This window comes from Athene noctua, chromosome 3 (genome assembly GCF_965140245.1).
Source record: "Athene noctua chromosome 3, bAthNoc1.hap1.1, whole genome shotgun sequence".
Taxonomy (NCBI): Eukaryota; Metazoa; Chordata; class Aves; order Strigiformes; family Strigidae; genus Athene; species Athene noctua.
In genome coordinates, this window is record NC_134039.1 from 72297644 (window position 1) to 72314970 (window position 17327).

General features: G+C 45.2%; 1 protein-coding gene across 1 annotated transcript in view; it reads left to right on the forward strand.

The window, feature by feature from the left end:
• The window catches only part of LAMB1 (laminin subunit beta 1), a 44273-nt gene that overhangs the window by 1757 nt on the left and 25189 nt on the right, over positions 1–17327 (forward strand). Inside the window, exons 3-15 of the mRNA XM_074903300.1 lie at positions 1026–1161; positions 3172–3245; positions 5177–5365; positions 5456–5519; positions 7006–7208; positions 8477–8597; positions 8777–8965; positions 9329–9508; positions 9927–10039; positions 11018–11097; positions 13665–13800; positions 15864–16022; positions 16840–16967. Coding sequence (XP_074759401.1) covers positions 1026–1161; positions 3172–3245; positions 5177–5365; positions 5456–5519; positions 7006–7208; positions 8477–8597; positions 8777–8965; positions 9329–9508; positions 9927–10039; positions 11018–11097; positions 13665–13800; positions 15864–16022; positions 16840–16967 — 1772 coding nt within the window. The remainder of the gene's footprint in view (positions 1–1025; positions 1162–3171; positions 3246–5176; positions 5366–5455; positions 5520–7005; positions 7209–8476; positions 8598–8776; positions 8966–9328; positions 9509–9926; positions 10040–11017; positions 11098–13664; positions 13801–15863; positions 16023–16839; positions 16968–17327) is intronic.

The following is a 17327-nucleotide window of genomic DNA, read 5'->3' on the forward strand; positions in this document are numbered from 1 at the left end:
AGGAGCTGCTGAAATGGACACCCTGTGTGGTGCAGACCTGCCAGCTCTCACATTCTTGGCTGATAAAGCACTGCATTTGTCTCCATAAACCCACTGTAGGAACGATGCCTATGTAGGTTTTGACAGTGACGAGTTGCTGGTGTGCCGGGGCTCCCTCGCTGCAGTATGATGAGCTCCTCTCATCCCTCTGCCCCAGCAGGCCGCCAGACTGCAAGCTGGTTTGGGCAGGAATGCACCCTTTTGGTTTGGTTCGAGTCCGACCTTGCGGAATTGGAAAGTGGTGGTTTTAGGTACCAGGACAATGCAAAACCAGCATTGTTCGTAGTAAAAGTCATGACGGGTTTTTGTCCTCCTGGTGAAGAAGCATCTGGCTTTCCCAAGTAGCACATGCCAGACTTGCACCCAGCTGTTTTTCTACGGGCACACCTTGTAGTGTGTGCAAACTGGGTTTATGTGCGTACCTTGGGGTTGCAATCAAAGGTGAAGGCAAGGTTTAGGTAGGAGCTTGACAAGCTGGATTCAGAGTAAAGTTAATCCCATGCTGAAAGGACTTGTTCACTAAATCACTGATGGCCCCTTGGTGTCCTCTGAGCCCCACTGGAGGTATCCCTAATGCTGTGAACTTAAAATTCCAAGCTAGCTCCCAAAAGCCGACATTATTTCTCAAAAGTTGTTGAAGGTACAGTTTTGCACGTGTGCATTATGTACAGAAGCAATTCAGCAATTTTCTGTAGACGCTGCCTTTGGTTCTGACTTCTGCTGGAGAATATGTGTGCCGGAAGAGATTTCCTGAAACTTCTCCTGAAAATAAAGTTTATGGAATTCCTGGCATATTTTCCATTTGGCAATTTGCATTAATTCATAAAGGTAAATACACTTATCATTTCAACAAAAAAAAAACCCTTTGATGACTCCTGCAGGCAAAATGAGTGGAATGTGATATAGATGGAAAATACTCTTATCTGCAGGAAACAACTATTGCCCCACGGATAAAATCAGTAATGCTGATTATCTTGTTGTTTCAGGAGGACAAAAAATGTTTCATATGTGACTCCGAGGATCCCTTCCACGATAGTCTCAATCCTGACAGTCATCGCATTGAAAATGTTGTCACCACCTTCGCTCCAAACCGCCTGAAGCTCTGGTGGCAGTCAGAAAATGGTATGGGTTTTGTCAGGACACCATTTCCAGGACAGGGAGCGGCTTTCCCTCCTTTTGTGTAAGGGTACCTGTGGGTTTGCTGTTATCTCTGGCCTGGTGATTACTGCCAAGGGAAGGATCATGCTGTTGGAGGAGGGCTGACTGAAACTGGCTGCTTTTGTGTGCCCTGGAGCGGTTCTTAATCCATAATGAAGCCCCCTCAGCCCTCTGGGAGTGTTGGAAAGAGCTGTCCCACCACTTTGCAAGAATCCTTTCCTAAACAGAGAAGTTTCCCACACTGGCTCCAGCTCTCCTTTGTGTTTGGGCAGCAGGAGCGGAGCAGCCTTCCAGGAGTGAGTATCCCGGGACAGTGCTGCCAGGGAAGCGCTGCAGGGCTTCCCCATGCCGCTGGGCTGGAGGGAGCCTGTGGAAGGAGGAGGTTTAGGCAGGAGCCGGGGCTGCAGCCCTGCCTGCAGACCTCCTGTTTCCTTGTCCTACCCCAGGAGAGCAAAGCCAGGGATATCTTTTACTCTGCAAGCTGCCTTCTCCCTCCTGGGCTCCCTGAATTCCTGTATCCATATGCCAAACAGTAAAATGAACACCACAAACAATCCAGCTAGTTAAAAAAAAAAAAATAGCATGTTAGTTTGGTGATTTTTTTTTTTTTTTTTTTTTTCATCCTTCCTCTGTCCTTTTTACTTTTATGGTTATGCTTTTGGCATGCCTTCATACACAGAACAAGGCACCGAGGTTTCTCAAACAGCAGTCCTACCCTGAAGCCTTAAAGCCAGCTGGACAGGATAGGATTTCTGCAAAAGGATTGGCAGTAGCTGTCTTACTCTATAAGAAAATAAAATGGTAGTATTTGTAACATTTCTGCTGCCTGGTGAAGAAAGGTTTTCACAAAATCCTTTTTAACCATTTAGATCAGTTTAACAAGCCTCTTGTCTCCAGCAGCTCTCTTCTAGTGTTCCAAATAATTCATGTTTTTTGCAACAAGCTTGGCAGCATTCACACAGAAAAGTTCTTAGCTCATAAGGTCATGAAAATGTCCTTCAACAACAAAAAACAAATGATTCCTTCTGTCCAATTCATGTTTTCTTCTATTCAGGCATACAGCAGAAGGGACCATTGCTGCACACTCCACATAATGTTGCAGCTGGATGAAAATTTAAGCTCTTTATTGGTTTATTATTGTCATTTCTTACCCTTTCTCCTCTTTGTAAATCTTGATTTATTTTTTTTTTTTAGATTTCAAACTACAGTATATTAAGTATCCAGCTGTTTTGAGAGGTCTTTTCACATGACAAAATAATATTTGTAACTGGTTTTCTTCCTTTCTGCATAGAGTCCTTGACTGTAGGTAGTCATACAGCAGAATTTGGAAAACCTTTTGCTTCTCACCAGTTTCCTACCCCTCATGAGTGCCATGCAGGGCTATGATAGTTGCTTAGGGGGTGTTTCAAAACCAGGTTGTAAAGGGACTGTTCCTGTGTCTGGGTGGACAGGAGGGCCCAGAACGAGTGAAGAAAGGTAGGAAACAGCCCTTACCAGCCATCGGTGAGGTCTGGGCTGTTAGGGCTGCAGAAGCCCGTGCCTCTGTTGCTGCCAGACAGGCAAGACAGCCTGGGGTCACCACACAGGTCTGGTCTCAGCATCCCCAGTTATACCAGCCACTGGGTGCTTTGGTGCCAGGATCCAGCCCATAGCAGTCCCCATCCTTACCCTACATCTAGTGATGTTAGCCATGTTACAGAGGCTGAAATAACAGCAGTGCAGGCTCGTGCTTTGGGTGTAACGTGTTTGGTGCAGATGATGCACAGGAATCCCGTGTGTGATACACTCTGCAGCAGTTCCTTGGTGTTTCCTGTGTACCTCAGTAACGCACTAACCCTCATATCCTTTTTTTGACGACAGAGCCAAGTGGCAAACTCTCTGCACCACTGAAGTGAAGAACTTTGGGAAAATTCAGATGTAGAGGCTAGTGGGTGTCCTTGTTTGCTGCATGGCTTCTTTTCTCTGCCCCTACAGGTCTGGAAAATGTGACTATCCAGCTGAACCTGGAGGCCGAGTTTCATTTCACTCATCTCATTATGACCTTCAAGGTAAGGAAGCCACAGCCTTACCCAGAACCCTAAGACAAGAAATGAGAGGTTTCGTAGTGCTTCACATCTATTTGATATTTGGGATTTGGCCTTTGTCTGAGCTGCTCTGCCTGATTTTTTAGAGCAGCAAACCATTAACCCCTGCTGAAGTCATGCAGGATGGCTGAGTTGTGACTTGTGGCATGAGTTGTGTTTGAACTCTGGTGAGGCTGCAGAAGGAGTCATAGTGAAGTTGAGATTTGTGTTGGTGTCACTCTCTAGTGTTTGTGTTCTAGGAGATCATTAGATAAATCATAGAGTAGCAAGGATTTTTATTCTTAAAAAAAAAGTTGGCCATGGCATTGGTTTTCATTTGGCAAATGGAGAGGTCTTCAGGAAGAAAGAACATCTGTACACAAAGTGTCTTTGTTTCTTTACAAACAGATGTCTTGGAATGGCAGATTATGTCCTGTACATCCTAAATCACAGGCAAGCACTAATGGAAACCTTCAGCTGAGGTATCAGAGGCTGCAGTTTCTGCAGGGCTAAATCCCTGCTCTTCACATGTAGACAAATGAATCTCTTCATTTCTACTTGTCAGAGAGCTGGTTCCTCTTTCCTGTGGCATTAGCTTACGTTTCTCCCCCTGCCTCAGGGTGGTGGAAGGTGGTCCTTTCTGCTGGACCTCAGCAGTAAGGGACGCCCAAGAGACCCCTGGTTTGATGCCAGTTGTGCCCCAGTGGGCACAATGGGCTTCATCTGCCATCAGGAGGAAGACTATGGCAGAAAGATTGTTTTAATAATGATTTGTTGATTTTGTGTGGTAGACACTTAAGCTGCCTTACCTCTGGGTCGCTACATTTTTAGTTGGGTGAGATATGAGTTTGTAAGTTGGGTGATATTTTCAGCTGGGAAGCAGAATGAAAATTTCTTTCCAGCTGTGATTGAAATGGTTTTGTGCTTGGCTCTGGGAGAGCCTTCTCTGAAAACTAACAAAGAGACTGTTGGCATTTCTTGGTAGGTGCAAGTCAGGAGTTAAATGAATACCTGCTTTTTGAAAGGCAATGCAGTAACTGAAACATGAGACTTTTAGGTCAGAGGGATTAAAAATCTTTTTAAAATCTCATTAGCTAGTTGTTCTAGAGTTGAATATGTGTAGGTAGGGACGGTGGTTTGTATGAAGCGAATGCAGCCTGCCAGAGTTTGGGCAAGGCCAGCTGGAGGAAGGTCATAGGGAACTGGAAGAGTCAAATGCTGCAAGAGTGGATGAAGCTGAACTTCTCAATCTCCTCAAAGAAGAAGGTTTTCTTAATGCAGCACAGAGGACGCCTGGCACTGGGTGGTAGAGGCACTGCAAAAGGTCGTGTGGTCAGAGGAAGAGAGGTGCGTAACCCCAGGGACTTTCTGAACATCGGACATAACTGCTCAGCAAGAACTTCTGGACATTAGAACTGGAGGGGAAGCACTGAAAGTGGCCTCCTAGTCCCCAAGGCAGGAGAGGAGGCTCATTAGGTCCTTTGCAGAAGATTAGGCAAGGAGGTGCAGCAAGGAAGAAGCCTGTGCTGCTTTCTACAAGCAGTGGAAAAAATCCTTTTGCCTCTCTAAAGCCCTGCTTTAGCCCCCAGTTTTGAGAAAAGATTTGGAATCCAGAAAACTTACAAGTTTGCTTATTCACTGTAAGCATGTTTAAGCACTTGGCCACAGAGTGTTATCTTTTCAAAGATAGGTGGTCTGTGGTTTTGTGTGTTACTTCGATGATCTGCCTCTGAGCAGGAAGGGGGATATCAGCAGAAAAATATTTCTGATATTTCCAAATATTCCAAATATTGGAAATAGTGCAGGGAGGGAGATTAAAATCCAGGCCATGTGGATTGCTCACACTTAAAAGCACTTAATGTAAATGCAAGTAATAATTAACCAAAAAAAATCTCTTTTGGTTTTCTTACTATTAGACATTCCGTCCTGCTGCAATGTTAATAGAAAGGTCATCTGATTTTGGAAAAACATGGCAAGTATATAGGTATTTTGCATATGACTGTGAGAGCTCATTTCCTGGGATTTCAACTGGACCCATGAAGAAAGTGGATGATATCATCTGTGATTCCCGATACTCCGACATTGAACCTTCAACGGAGGGAGAGGTCAGACAGGTTTTTTCAAATGTTTGTCGTATAGACAACAGTTTCTCTTATTTTTAAAGCTGAATCTTTGTTATACCATTTTTCCTCCAGGTAATATATCGTGTTTTAGATCCTGCTTTTCGAATTGAAGATCCGTACAGTCCAAGGATTCAAAGTATGTATGCAGTTACCTTCCAGGCTCATTTGAAAGCATTTCTGTACTTATTTGCTTACAAAAAACAGTAAGGCGCAAACAAAGCCATGCATTTGCCCCAATAAGAGTTTTGAAGTCATATGAATACATTTGTGGTATGGCTTCTTTTCCGGACTTAGACAGTGACTTGCTGGGAAATAACGATCAATGTTGTCAACTCAAGTGACTGTTCTTCCACGCATTGTTGTAGTTGGTCCTTTTCTTAATTGATTGGGGATTTATTTTCATTAAAGACCCCTCTCCCCAAAATACATGCAGTCACCTAAGAGAAACCTTGGAACATGATCCCATAATTGTACAGTATTCAGAAAGCAAAACAGAACTACAGAGGTACTTATATAATTTTGCATTTCTAGCTAAAATCAAGGGAGTTGTGTTTTAATTTTTTAGAACATCTGATTCATGATTTTGGAACAGTTGACCTTGGTAGCACTGCATGGCTGGACCACACAGGTGTGGCTGTCAAATTACTGTAGCGTTTGTGTACAGTGGTGACAATCCAGGTGTGCATAGGTAGAAAGATTTGTTGCTGAGGGTGGCTCAAAGAGAAACCTTGTGGGGCATTTGGCCTGAGTAGGGAGCTGCAGTGTTTGGGCTTAAACTTGACCTCCGATTTAATACGCATTCTCAGTTTCAGTTTGTGTCCTTCAGTGTAAAGCTAATTGGAGCAGAAGAGAATATCTGAAGTAGAAGAGTGTCTGCTAATTGCTCTATCAGTTGAATGTGCTTTTAACCAACATTTTCAAGGAGAAACTCTGCTTTCATGGGCTTGAAGTGCTTTTTCAAGCCTAGTTCAAGGCTATAAGAAATTGCACAGGATTCGTAATATCAAAGTGAACATGTAGAATGAATTAGTTACTGCAATATTGTCTTCCCATGGGTTATTCCTTGAGAACTTATTTGTATTTGGTCAGTGGTGGGGTCTTGCTTCTGTCAGCAAAATGTGACTAATTATCTTTGCCAAGAAAGTTGGGTGTATAATAAAGAAGAATTATTTGTGTCTTGTTTCCAACTAAGATTTTTTCCAAGAGGCTTGTAACTCTTAAAGCTCCTGGTCCACTTTTCAGCAGTTCCTTAATATCAGGTCCTTGCCCATTTTACATTTTAAAGCCCCAAAGAACCAGTGTCTTTTTGGTGGTACTGCTGTGCATGCCTTTAATATTTATGTTTGTGCCTATGTTTGTCTACAATAAAATAGACTAGTATTTTTACTTAAGCTAACTTAAACAGTGATCAACCTGTAGTAAAACATTGTATTTTTTTTTTTAATTTGGGAGTATGAAGTGATGCGATGTGTGGTATGTAAGTGCTGAAATTAAATCTGGTCTAACCTGTCCATAGGAAGTGTGCTTGGGAAGTCACACCTGGCTTCCTCCCATTCAGTACAATATCTGGTAAATAACTCCAAAATCGGGTTCTTTTTTTTTTTTTTTTTGTGTCCCTGCAGACCTACTGAAGATCACAAATCTGAGAGTCAAATTCATCAAGCTGCACACACTGGGAGATAATCTCTTGGACTCTAGGATGGAGATCAGAGAGAAGTACTACTATGCCATCTACGACATGGTGGTTCGTGGGAACTGTTTCTGCTATGGACATGCCAGTGAGTGTGCACCAGTGGATGGCTTTAATGAAGAAGTGGAAGGAATGGTAAATATTCATGCTTTTCTGCATAAAGCTGTTCCTGTCTGTTCTTCTCTTTTAAATGATTTAAACACAGGTTTAAAGATGACATTCTGCCCCTGCCAGTTCCCCCCCCCCTTAATTTTCAAACAAGAAAAATTAAAACTATTCCTTCTCAGCAAACATACTTGTCATTACTGGTGTTAATCAAGCACAGAGAACTCAGATTAGGTGAAAATTGGTTTAGCATTCTTTTTCTAATTATGTTAAAGAGCTGATGAAATTAAAAGGCAGGAATGCAGAATGGGAGTGTAACCTTATGGGGCCAGAGATGGGTGTGGGTTGACTTGGTTACCCAAAAATTAAAGTGAACAGAGACATCAAAGTATGAAACACCTTTGAGAATCAAACATGACCTGTGTTTGTATCGGTCATTATCAGCTGAGAAGTGGAGGTTGTAGCCCTAATTAACAGCAGGCTCTGAAGGAAAATCCTGCTGTCTGTGCAAGTGCCACATCCCTCCTGGGTTCTGTTTTTTCCCCATGATTTTTGCCTGACAAGCAGTAATAGCACCCCTGTTAATGAGTGAGTTATTAACTGGGTGAAAATGTGGAGGCATACAGGGAGGTTGTGTGGGTTGTCCCAGGGGCTCAGGGCGAGCAGGTATGCTTCATTGCTCTGCGCTTTTGGTGAGTGTCTCCACCCAAGCAGCAGTAAGACTGGCTGTGCCTGTAAAATCATGGCTCCAGTGCTGGTAGTCCCCATTGTCTATGGCAGCAACTGTCACACAGTTACTGCTGGTCTACTTAGGGCCTGTATGTGTTGAAGGCAAAGCCTGGGGTTGATGGATAAAACCCATCCAAACTGTCTGTATCTTTGCTTTGAGAACCAAGGTAGGGCTGGAAAGAAGGCGCTGGGCTAGCGAGTGCTGATATAACTAGATGCATGTTAATAGCTAATTAACAGCTAAATGAACAGCTAACTTTTAGGTCCAGGAGGCTTCTGTGATTATTGAGGTGGAACTGTGCTCTCCTTGCTCATGTCCGAAAGTGTTTATTCAGCATTAGTTCCAGTAAGGAAAGAAGGACAGATTCTTACCTTGGCGGGTAAAGGACACTCCTGTGGTCCTTTTGTGTCTTCCTGCATGCAGTTATGTGCGTTAAAGTCTCCAAAACTATATCCATTATGTACTAGTTATATTTTGCATTATTGGGTTTTTTTCCCCTTCCTCTTTTATAACCAACTATACCCCTCTTTTTTTTTTTTTTTTTTTTTTTAATTTTTTTTAATGACAGGTCCACGGGCACTGCATGTGCAGACATAATACCAAAGGGTTGAACTGTGAACAGTGTTTGGATTTCTACCATGACTTACCTTGGCGACCCGCTGAAGGCCGCAATAGTAACGCATGCAAAAGTGAGTTTGAGTAAAATGCAGAACTGGAGTCTGGTGTGAGTGTTAACATGCTGTTACTCAGGAACTTCTGACAGTATAAAAATCCTGCATGTTCTTTGGTTGACTTTGGTGTGTCTTTTCTGCAGACTTGCATCTCCCCTGGGACCAGACTCTTACTTTGCTTTCTGTCTTTGTCACAGAGTGCAACTGCAATGGCCACTCCAACCAGTGCCACTTTGACATGGCTGTGTACATGACAACGGGGAATACCAGCGGGGGAGTGTGTGATGACTGCCAGCACAACACTGTAGGACGCAACTGCGAGCAATGCAAACCCTTCTACTTCCAGCACCCGGAGAGAGATCTGCGGGACCCTGACGTCTGTGAGCGTAAGTGCAGCCCTGCTCCTTGGGTTAGGGATAGCCATGGCATCCTGGCCGTGGCCCCCCAGGGCTTTCCCTGAAGAATTTGGGATTTACTGGCTTTCTTTTTACCAGTGCCATGCTCCTGAACAAAGATCTTTGAGGGAAGGTGGTTGTCTTGGAGGTCTTGAGTGAGCCTGTCTGGGTTTTGTTTTCTCTTTGAGTATCTGGAGGTTTATCTGGTCATTACGTGTTGAACCCACATCATGTATAATACTTGCAGGAATGATACACTCTCTCTACACAGAAACTGAGTTAAATAATTCAGTGTGAGACTTGGCCTTTTCTTTTGTAGCAGTTAATAAAACATGCGCAATGCTTCCTTCTTAGCTTGCAACTGTGACCCAGCTGGCTCCCAGAATGGTGGCATCTGTGATCGCTACACTGATTTCTCCACTGGCCTCATTGCTGGACAATGCCGTTGTAAATTATTTGTTGAAGGGGAGCGTTGTGACCTCTGCAAAGAAGGTTTCTATGGCCTGAGTGCTGATGACCCAGCGGGTTGTCAGTGTGAGTAAAAACATATGTTCCTTTATGTGTGATCAAAAGCTCTCTGGGGAGCTGTTAGAGCTGGGAGAAATTGGTCTGGGGGGTGAGATTTTTTCTACTTTGTTTCAGGTTTTTGCTAAAGGAAGAGTGTCCTGTAGATTTGCCATAGCTTGGAGTCCACTCATCCTTAAAACTCAGTTCCCCAGCTGATAATTTTGGTGTATTCAGTGGAAGTAGCAGAATCCTTCTTACTTGTTTTTAATTATAAGTTTCTAAGCCAAGGAAGTTTTACTGGGAAGGGTGGTGGGCAAAGTATGCAATTAATCTCAGTTCTGCAGAATTCAGGGGAAGTTTTAATGTAAATATTTAGGTTGGATACTGTCTAAAATGTAGCTCCAGTTCTGTGTTTTGACCTGCCTATTTGTATTTCCCAATCTAGCTTGTGCATGTAACCCTCTGGGTACCCACCCCGGGGGGAATCCTTGTGATTCGGAGACAGGAAACTGCTATTGTAAGCGCCTGGTGACAGGAAAGCAGTGCAATCACTGCCTGGTAAGGAGCTTACCATAAAATAAATTAGGAGATGCTGTTGTGAGGGAGGCTGGTGTGCAGAAAGCATAGGTAGCAAGGTGCTGGCCTCTGTCTGTGTCTGCCTGCGAGTGGGTGCCTGGCGCTTGGGCGGGAGTGGGCACCTCAGGATGTCAGGAGCCGTGAAGCACACTGCATTACGGGGAGCTGAGAGGCATCAAGGCAGACAAGAGTGTCCAGATCAATTCTCTGGACGGTAAGGAGTGAGACATTAGGATACCTGTAGTGATCTCTCTGAAAATGAGTGATCTGGGGCAGTTGTGCTGGAGCCCTCACTGGGGTGAAAGATAAGATGGTCAAAGAAGCACTGTTACAAAAAAATTCCTTTACATACAGGCCATTATTTTAGGCAGGGATTACTTCATACACATACATTTCCATATAGTGTTTATGCATGCTGGAGTGTTACAGAAACACGCTGTCAGATAACTGGATGTGTTTGTATAAACACTGACAGGCTGTCTTATCTAAAAGTGAACTACATGGAAAAGCTAAACAAGTATGTCTGTCTGTCTGTCCAACAAGCAAGTTGCAGAGTAGCAGCCTGCAAGGGCATTGTCCTGCACAAAGCCTCACAGCTCTCTGCTGTGGTGTGATGTACTGGGCTGTGTTTTTCCAAGCCTTTCATGGGTCAGGAGCCCAAACTGGTGTAAATGGTGCAGTAGGACTGAGGACTCTGAGCTTGGGTCTTCCTAAATCTTTTACTTTTAAAGCTAGGCAGAAAGATTTTGTTGTGGTTTTTTTTTTTTTCTCAAGCCCTTGAGATGGTCAGTAAAGTGGAGGGGAGCCAGTTGGGGTCTACACCCGCAACCAGAGCAGCAGGATTCATGGGTTAGGGGGCAGTTTGGGCTAGCTTATGCTGATTATTTCAAAATGTGCCTTTGGGGGAGATGCAATTAAATTGGCACTACGTTACAGCGCTGGTGATGTTTCTTCCTACAGCCTGAGCACTGGGGCCTGAGCAATGACATGGATGGATGTCGGCCATGTGACTGCGACCAGGGAGGAGCGCTGAATAACAAGTAAGTCTCAGCCCGGTTACTCTCCTGTAATCATTCACCCTAGTGAATTTCGCTTTGTTTGCAACCACATCCAGGGTTCAGTGTGCTCTGGAGGAGGAGGTCTGGGACTGTTTCTGCTCCAGAAAGTGGCAGGTCTTGACTGCGGCAAGGGGTGACAGGGGCATCCATGTCTTTTCCATGCTGAGCAGCCTCTGTTTGTGCCACTGGTGCAGTTGAACACGCAAAACTTTTCAGTGTAGCTCTGCCTTTGGTCAGCCAGGGTAGGAACCAGCCATGACTTGGGCTCTGCCTTGGTCATAACCTGCGGTATGGTCTGTGTCAAAGCTTTGCTCTTACAAGATCAAAGCAGGAATCAGTGACATGGGCTGTCAGGCTGATTCTTAGTTTGCTCCTGAACTGGCCCTTTAGCCAGTCCGTCAGTCTGTCCACCAGTGCTGGGGGAAGCATGCTAGCTGCACGGTACTGCTGCATTGCCCCGGTGGTGCTGCATGGGCTGGGATGTGGACCTGGAAGTGTCTCCTGGAGAGGTGGAGATTTTTCTGAGAAAAGCTTAGGTTTTGAAGATGCATCCATCAGTAAGAGTGTGGAAGATCCTGGCTTAAATGCCAGGTTAGAGGGGTGCTGGGTAGCCAGACTGCTTCTCCAACCAAAGCAGTTTTCTGTGTGCTAGGTGCATGTCTGACCCCAGGCTTTTCAACAGCAGCACATTCCTTTGCTTTCCTTTTCCCACTCCCGTCCCCTTCCCTCCACAAACCTTTCGAAACGTTCTGCTTTTCTCTAAAGCCACAGAAGTTTCCCAAGGGGGTGGACAAACTGTTTCCCACTGGAGCCCATGGGACCACACTGGGGGAGTTTGTGACTGGTCCCAGTGTGACTCCTGTAAGTGGTCATAGCCTGTGGACACCCCATCTGCAGTGGGGATCGCTGTGGGAATGTCCCAAGGGCCGTCTCTTCCCTCCTCTCCTGAGTGAGTTATTGGCCCTTGGCAGACAGCAGTGTGGTTGTTAGTGATTATTTACTCCTCCGTGCTGGCTCCCTGCGGACAGATCATTTATGTGGCACAGCTCGTAACTGCTCCCCTGGCACAGCGCCTTCCAGGGGTTTGGTGTATGGCTTGGCCGCAGCCCTGCAAGGCTTTGCAGCCTGTTTCCCATGCGCTGAGCCCAGCAATTGCAAAACCACATGGGGAGGGGACATGCCGTGTCCTGGCATGGGCAGAGAGCAGCTGCAGGAGAGCTGCAAAGCCAGGCTCTGTCTCCCATCTTTGCTCTCTAACATCAGTGGGAAGGGGGAGCTTCGCTCTCCACAGGGCTCCTCTCCTCAGCTGCTGAATTGCTGCCTTCTGGCTGGAGTTCAAGGAGTGGGATGCAGCGCCTGGGGCAGCTGCACCTCACTCGAAATTCATCCCAGTGCCAAAATTCATCCCACTACTGTAACCCAGGTGGTGGAGTCATTGCCATCCCCAGAGGGGAAATTTCTCAGCTTCCTTTCTGGGCCAGCTAGGGCACTTCTGGCGTCTCAAAGTGAACATTTAAGTGAATCTCTGCAACTTCAAAAATGGTTTCAGTTAAAAATTACTCTTAGAATGGGGGCTTGAGAAGCCTGGAGATTTTGCATGAAAACCAGAGGGATTAGACTTTAGAAAAAGTTTCTAAGATTCACTCAGATTTAAAGAAAGGGCTGTATTTCAGTGGACCAGAAACCAGTCCTATGAAAAAGTGTGACTGGGTGTGTTCAAAAATACAACTTGCTCAAGGATTCTTTGTGATGCAGTGTGGACTCTTGGAGGGCAATAAAACCACCAAAATGCAGTTTGGGGATAGAGCTGTATTGAGAAAATAAAATGGCTCATTATGAAGGTAGTGGAGCTGCTGTATGTCACCTTGGACAGACCTTCTGCATTCCCCAGTGATGGCTGTCTCTCCCACATCCTTGGCTACGTCCATCCTACTTAAAAGCAACCAGATAGGGTTTTCCCCTGTGCATAGCTGCTGGTGGGCGACCTCTCGAGATGTGCTTTGAAGTGTATGAGAGCAGCTTGACGTCTCAGGGCATGCAAGGTCATGCACGTTCTTGCTTTGCCCGAGCCCATACAAACAGATACAGCCTGCAAGCCTGAAGTTGAGGCTGCCCTTGGCTTGCAGGACAGACATGCCTCTTGGCTACATCGGTGGTAGCGAGTGAAGCTCTCCCAGGACTGCTGTCTGGCCTCAGGGAACCGCCTGCATCTGTAGTATGAAATCCTCTTGCCATCTAAACAGAGGAAACCACATGCAAACTGCCTACTGGAAATGGTCCCTGGCCCGTACTTGTTCCCAGCCTGAGCCTAAGAGTTGTTTGGGAGAATGATATTTGGGTTGAGCCAAGACTGTGCCTGGGACTGTGCTGCCATTTTATCAGTGCAGATGGTCCAGCTGCAGAGCCTGAGAACATCTCATGTCTAGATGCAGCTGTGTCCAGAAGTGCTTCTCCTCCTGTATCACTTAAAATGTCAAAGTGGAAGTTAGCTCTAGCACTGTCTCCGCATAGCCAAGATGTGTTGTAAATTCATTGCTCTTCCATTTCAGCTGCTCGAGTCAATCTGGCCAATGCGAATGCCGGCCCCACATGTTTGGACGCCAGTGCAATCAGGTGGAGCCTGGCTATTACTTCATTTCCCTCGATCATTACATCTATGAGGCGGAAGAAGCCAGCTTGGGTCCCGTGAGTAGCAGTTTTAGTGGGCTGGTGTGTCTGGACAGCTGTGGGAAAGTTGTTTCACCATTTGGGTGTTGGAAGCATCTGGTTTATACCCTGAGTGTTTTGCAATTAAAATGTGGAAAACACAAAACTGAATTGAATCAGAAAACTGTCAACCTGTTCCACTTCAATCTTTGTATCAATAAATAATGTAGTAATTTAGTGGGGGAAACTGATAATTTTTACTTTAAAATCTGTTTCTTTGATCATGGCTGTACAGTTTGATCATGGCTGTCAGCATCCCTCTCTGTACCCCACTGCACCCACTTCTCCTTCCCCTCTTATCTCAAGAGCAGTGGGACACTGACTCTTCTCTTTGGTGCCACTGAAACCAGCAGGGAACAAAGCATGCATTTAAGCACATTGCTGCACTTTTTAGAGTTTCTGTACATCAGTAACATTTCTTTTATTAATGACTAAACCCATAGTTGATTGTGCAAAAACTTGTTTTTATAAGCGAGGTTGCCTGTGGCTTGTTTTGCCTTCTGGCATGGTACATCAGGATCTCTGGCTCTTTCTGATCACCACCACACGGCCTTGCTTTTAGTTCATTAACAACAGCTAGGTGATTACATCAATTATTTTTGCCTCCAGCAAGGAGTTAGGGAGATGAGATAATGGTTTCTCTAAAGCAGCAGTCTACTTGCAATTGGGGTACTTGATCCTAATTCATTTATTTCAGGCAAAATGTAGCCACTCTGCAATTTCAGCCAAGGCAGAGGATTTTTGCTCTTAGGTTACTGCAGAGAGGGAAGACAGAGCAGAGCAGAAGTTGGACCATAGCAGAGGACATGTGAGCTGGCACAGGGTTTTTCATGCATTTGTGTCTGCCCAGCTGGGAGGTAGTACCTGAGGTCTTGCTGAGGCTCGGGGATGGAGGAGCCTGGCATGAAAAACCACCTTGCCAAGCAGAGCCATGGGATGTGCCTCTGATTTACCTTTTGAAACCTTCAGAACAAACAATTTTAAAAACTGCTAATATTAAAAACCTTTCTCTTAAATCTGGTGGCAGAATAAAACTCTGAATTCCCAGCACAAGGCGGAATGAAGTGGCAGAGAGTTGCAGGGATTTTCAGATGGTGCCAAGCCCTGTGGTCCCCACAGTTGCATGCCCTCACTCACATCCCACCTGCCATCCTTTCTGGGGAGCTCCGACCCTTTGTGCAAGGCCAAAGGGTAATAACTTACAGCCAGGCTCTCTTCAAAATGTGTCAGAATACATGAGAGGACATCCTGAAGTGATAGGTATATATATAGACATTTCCTTACATTTTATACCTTTCTATTGAAGTGACTTCCTTAGGAATGTACAGGATGTTGTTCTATTGAGACAACTATTTGTGGATACAGATCTATTTGAAAAAGGAAGTTTTAGCACCACACACTTCCATTTTCTGTTGCCTTTTTCCTCCTCTTTGCTTTATATAAAGAGTAGCAGGTAAAAACCTGGCACCTCAGACTGAAAGAAGTGACCATGTATTGATTTGGCTATTAAATATCTATCAGATAAGGATCTCTGTCATTTAGTGACACCCTACTTATGACAGCTGTGATATGCTTTTTAAATGTTATCCTGAGCAGTGGTTTGTGTTGGAGTAGGCTGGTGGAGCCAGGAAGTAATTAGCACTCAGCTTGGGCAGTTAATGGAGCAGTTACGTGCCACTGCTATAAATCCAACTGCTATGAGTATGATGTGAATGTCCTTACAGTGAATGAGGTGTCGTATCTGGGAGATTAGTTACTTACAGCAAGTGTTAAAATTTAAATCTCCACCATAACAGAGAAATGGATAAAGAGTTGTGCAGTATTTATTTTTGTCTTTCTCGCTTTTTGTATATCGTTAAGTGGAAGGGCAACAGTGTGCATGCATATGGGTTTAGAAGAGAATTCATGTTCTCTGGGTTTCAGACAATGAATGCTGTGATCCAGACGTGATCCATCAGCATAACTCATCACTTCATGCACTCCCATGGGGCTTGGAAATTTAATGTATCAGTATTAAAAATCTCTGTTCCCTGTTTTTGTAGGGAGTAAACATAGTAGAGCGTCAGTACACGCCGGACCGCACACCATCGTGGACAGGCATAGGATTTGTAAGGGTCCCTGAAGGGGCGTACCTGGAATTCTACATCGACAACATCCCATATTCCATGGAGTACGATATTCTGGTTCGCTACGAGCCGCAGGTAGGTCTGTGAGTATGGGCTTTGCTGCCTCCTGGCAGGTGCTGTCTCTCCCAGTGCATGACTGACAGGAGCTTGGCGCTCCCAGGAGTCATCAGGACTGGAAGACAAGGATGGACACTCAATTAAATTCTGAGATGTGTGAAAATCTGAGATGTTGACTGTTACTAGTATTATTTGCTTTACAATTTGTTCCATTATTGCGTTGTTTCAGCACCTGTTTAATGAGCAAATTAAAAAGTGACAAGTCCCGTCAGGGCAGATTAGAATATAAATTTGGCATCAGACAGACAGCCTTCTAATGGGTGTGCTGTTACACACATTACGAGAGAAATTACCCATCTTGGATGTTGAATGCCTGCAGCCAAGTGTTTGCAAGCAGTCAGTTTCAACAGTGAATAATTTGCAGGGTGAAGGGAAAGAGAAGAATCCCTCCAGCTCCTTATCTAGAGCTTGGCAGCAGTTGACTGCAGTGAAATACTAAGGTGCAGTAGCCAGAGGTTTGGGGAGAGGAGGTCTCCAAATCCTGCACTAGTGCTGTGCCACAGATGGGGCACCTACACCATGTCATGGCTTTTTTGGGAGGGAGGGAGGGAGAGAGGGAGGCTGCTGGAGGGTGCCCAGGGGCACTTGCCTTGTCTTGTCTCAGCCCAAACCTACGGCTGGTAGATGCCCCATTGATGCTAGAGCTGCAGCTCCATCCTCCCCGAAGCACAGTGATCACCCTGTCTGTGTGCATGCTTTTCCTGGCCTGAGCTCTGGGTGCTCCCGGGAGCTTACAGCCATTGCTTGATGCTGATCAGCCTTTTTTTAACCCCAGTTGCCAGATCAGTGGGAAAAAGCTGTGATCAGCGTCTCGCGCCCAGGCAAGATTCCCACGGGTAGCCGGTGTGGCAATACAGTTCCCGATGATGATAATCAGGTCGTCTCACTGTCACCCGGCTCCAGGTCAGTATGACTGGATGGGCCAAAAGGAGAAAAAGCATTTAAAAAATTGAAACAGAGTAATGTCACGTTTTCAGTTTGCCATGACTTCTATGAAAATGGATGAAATTTATTTTCCAGTGGGTTATAAAAACATATTTAACGTCTGTAGACTTACAGCTTTTAAGTTTATTCTCATTTTCCAATTTGTTTCTTTCACTGAGTAAAGGCAGGGGTGGGGGGGTGGGGGGGGAAGTGTTTGCACAGCCTGTGAGTGAACATCGGTATGACTCTTCACCTCACTGATAAGCTTTTCCGGCTCTGACTTGCACAAGCCTCCAAACTGCCTTTTTCACATCGTAGCTTTTGTTCTGCCTGGTCTTG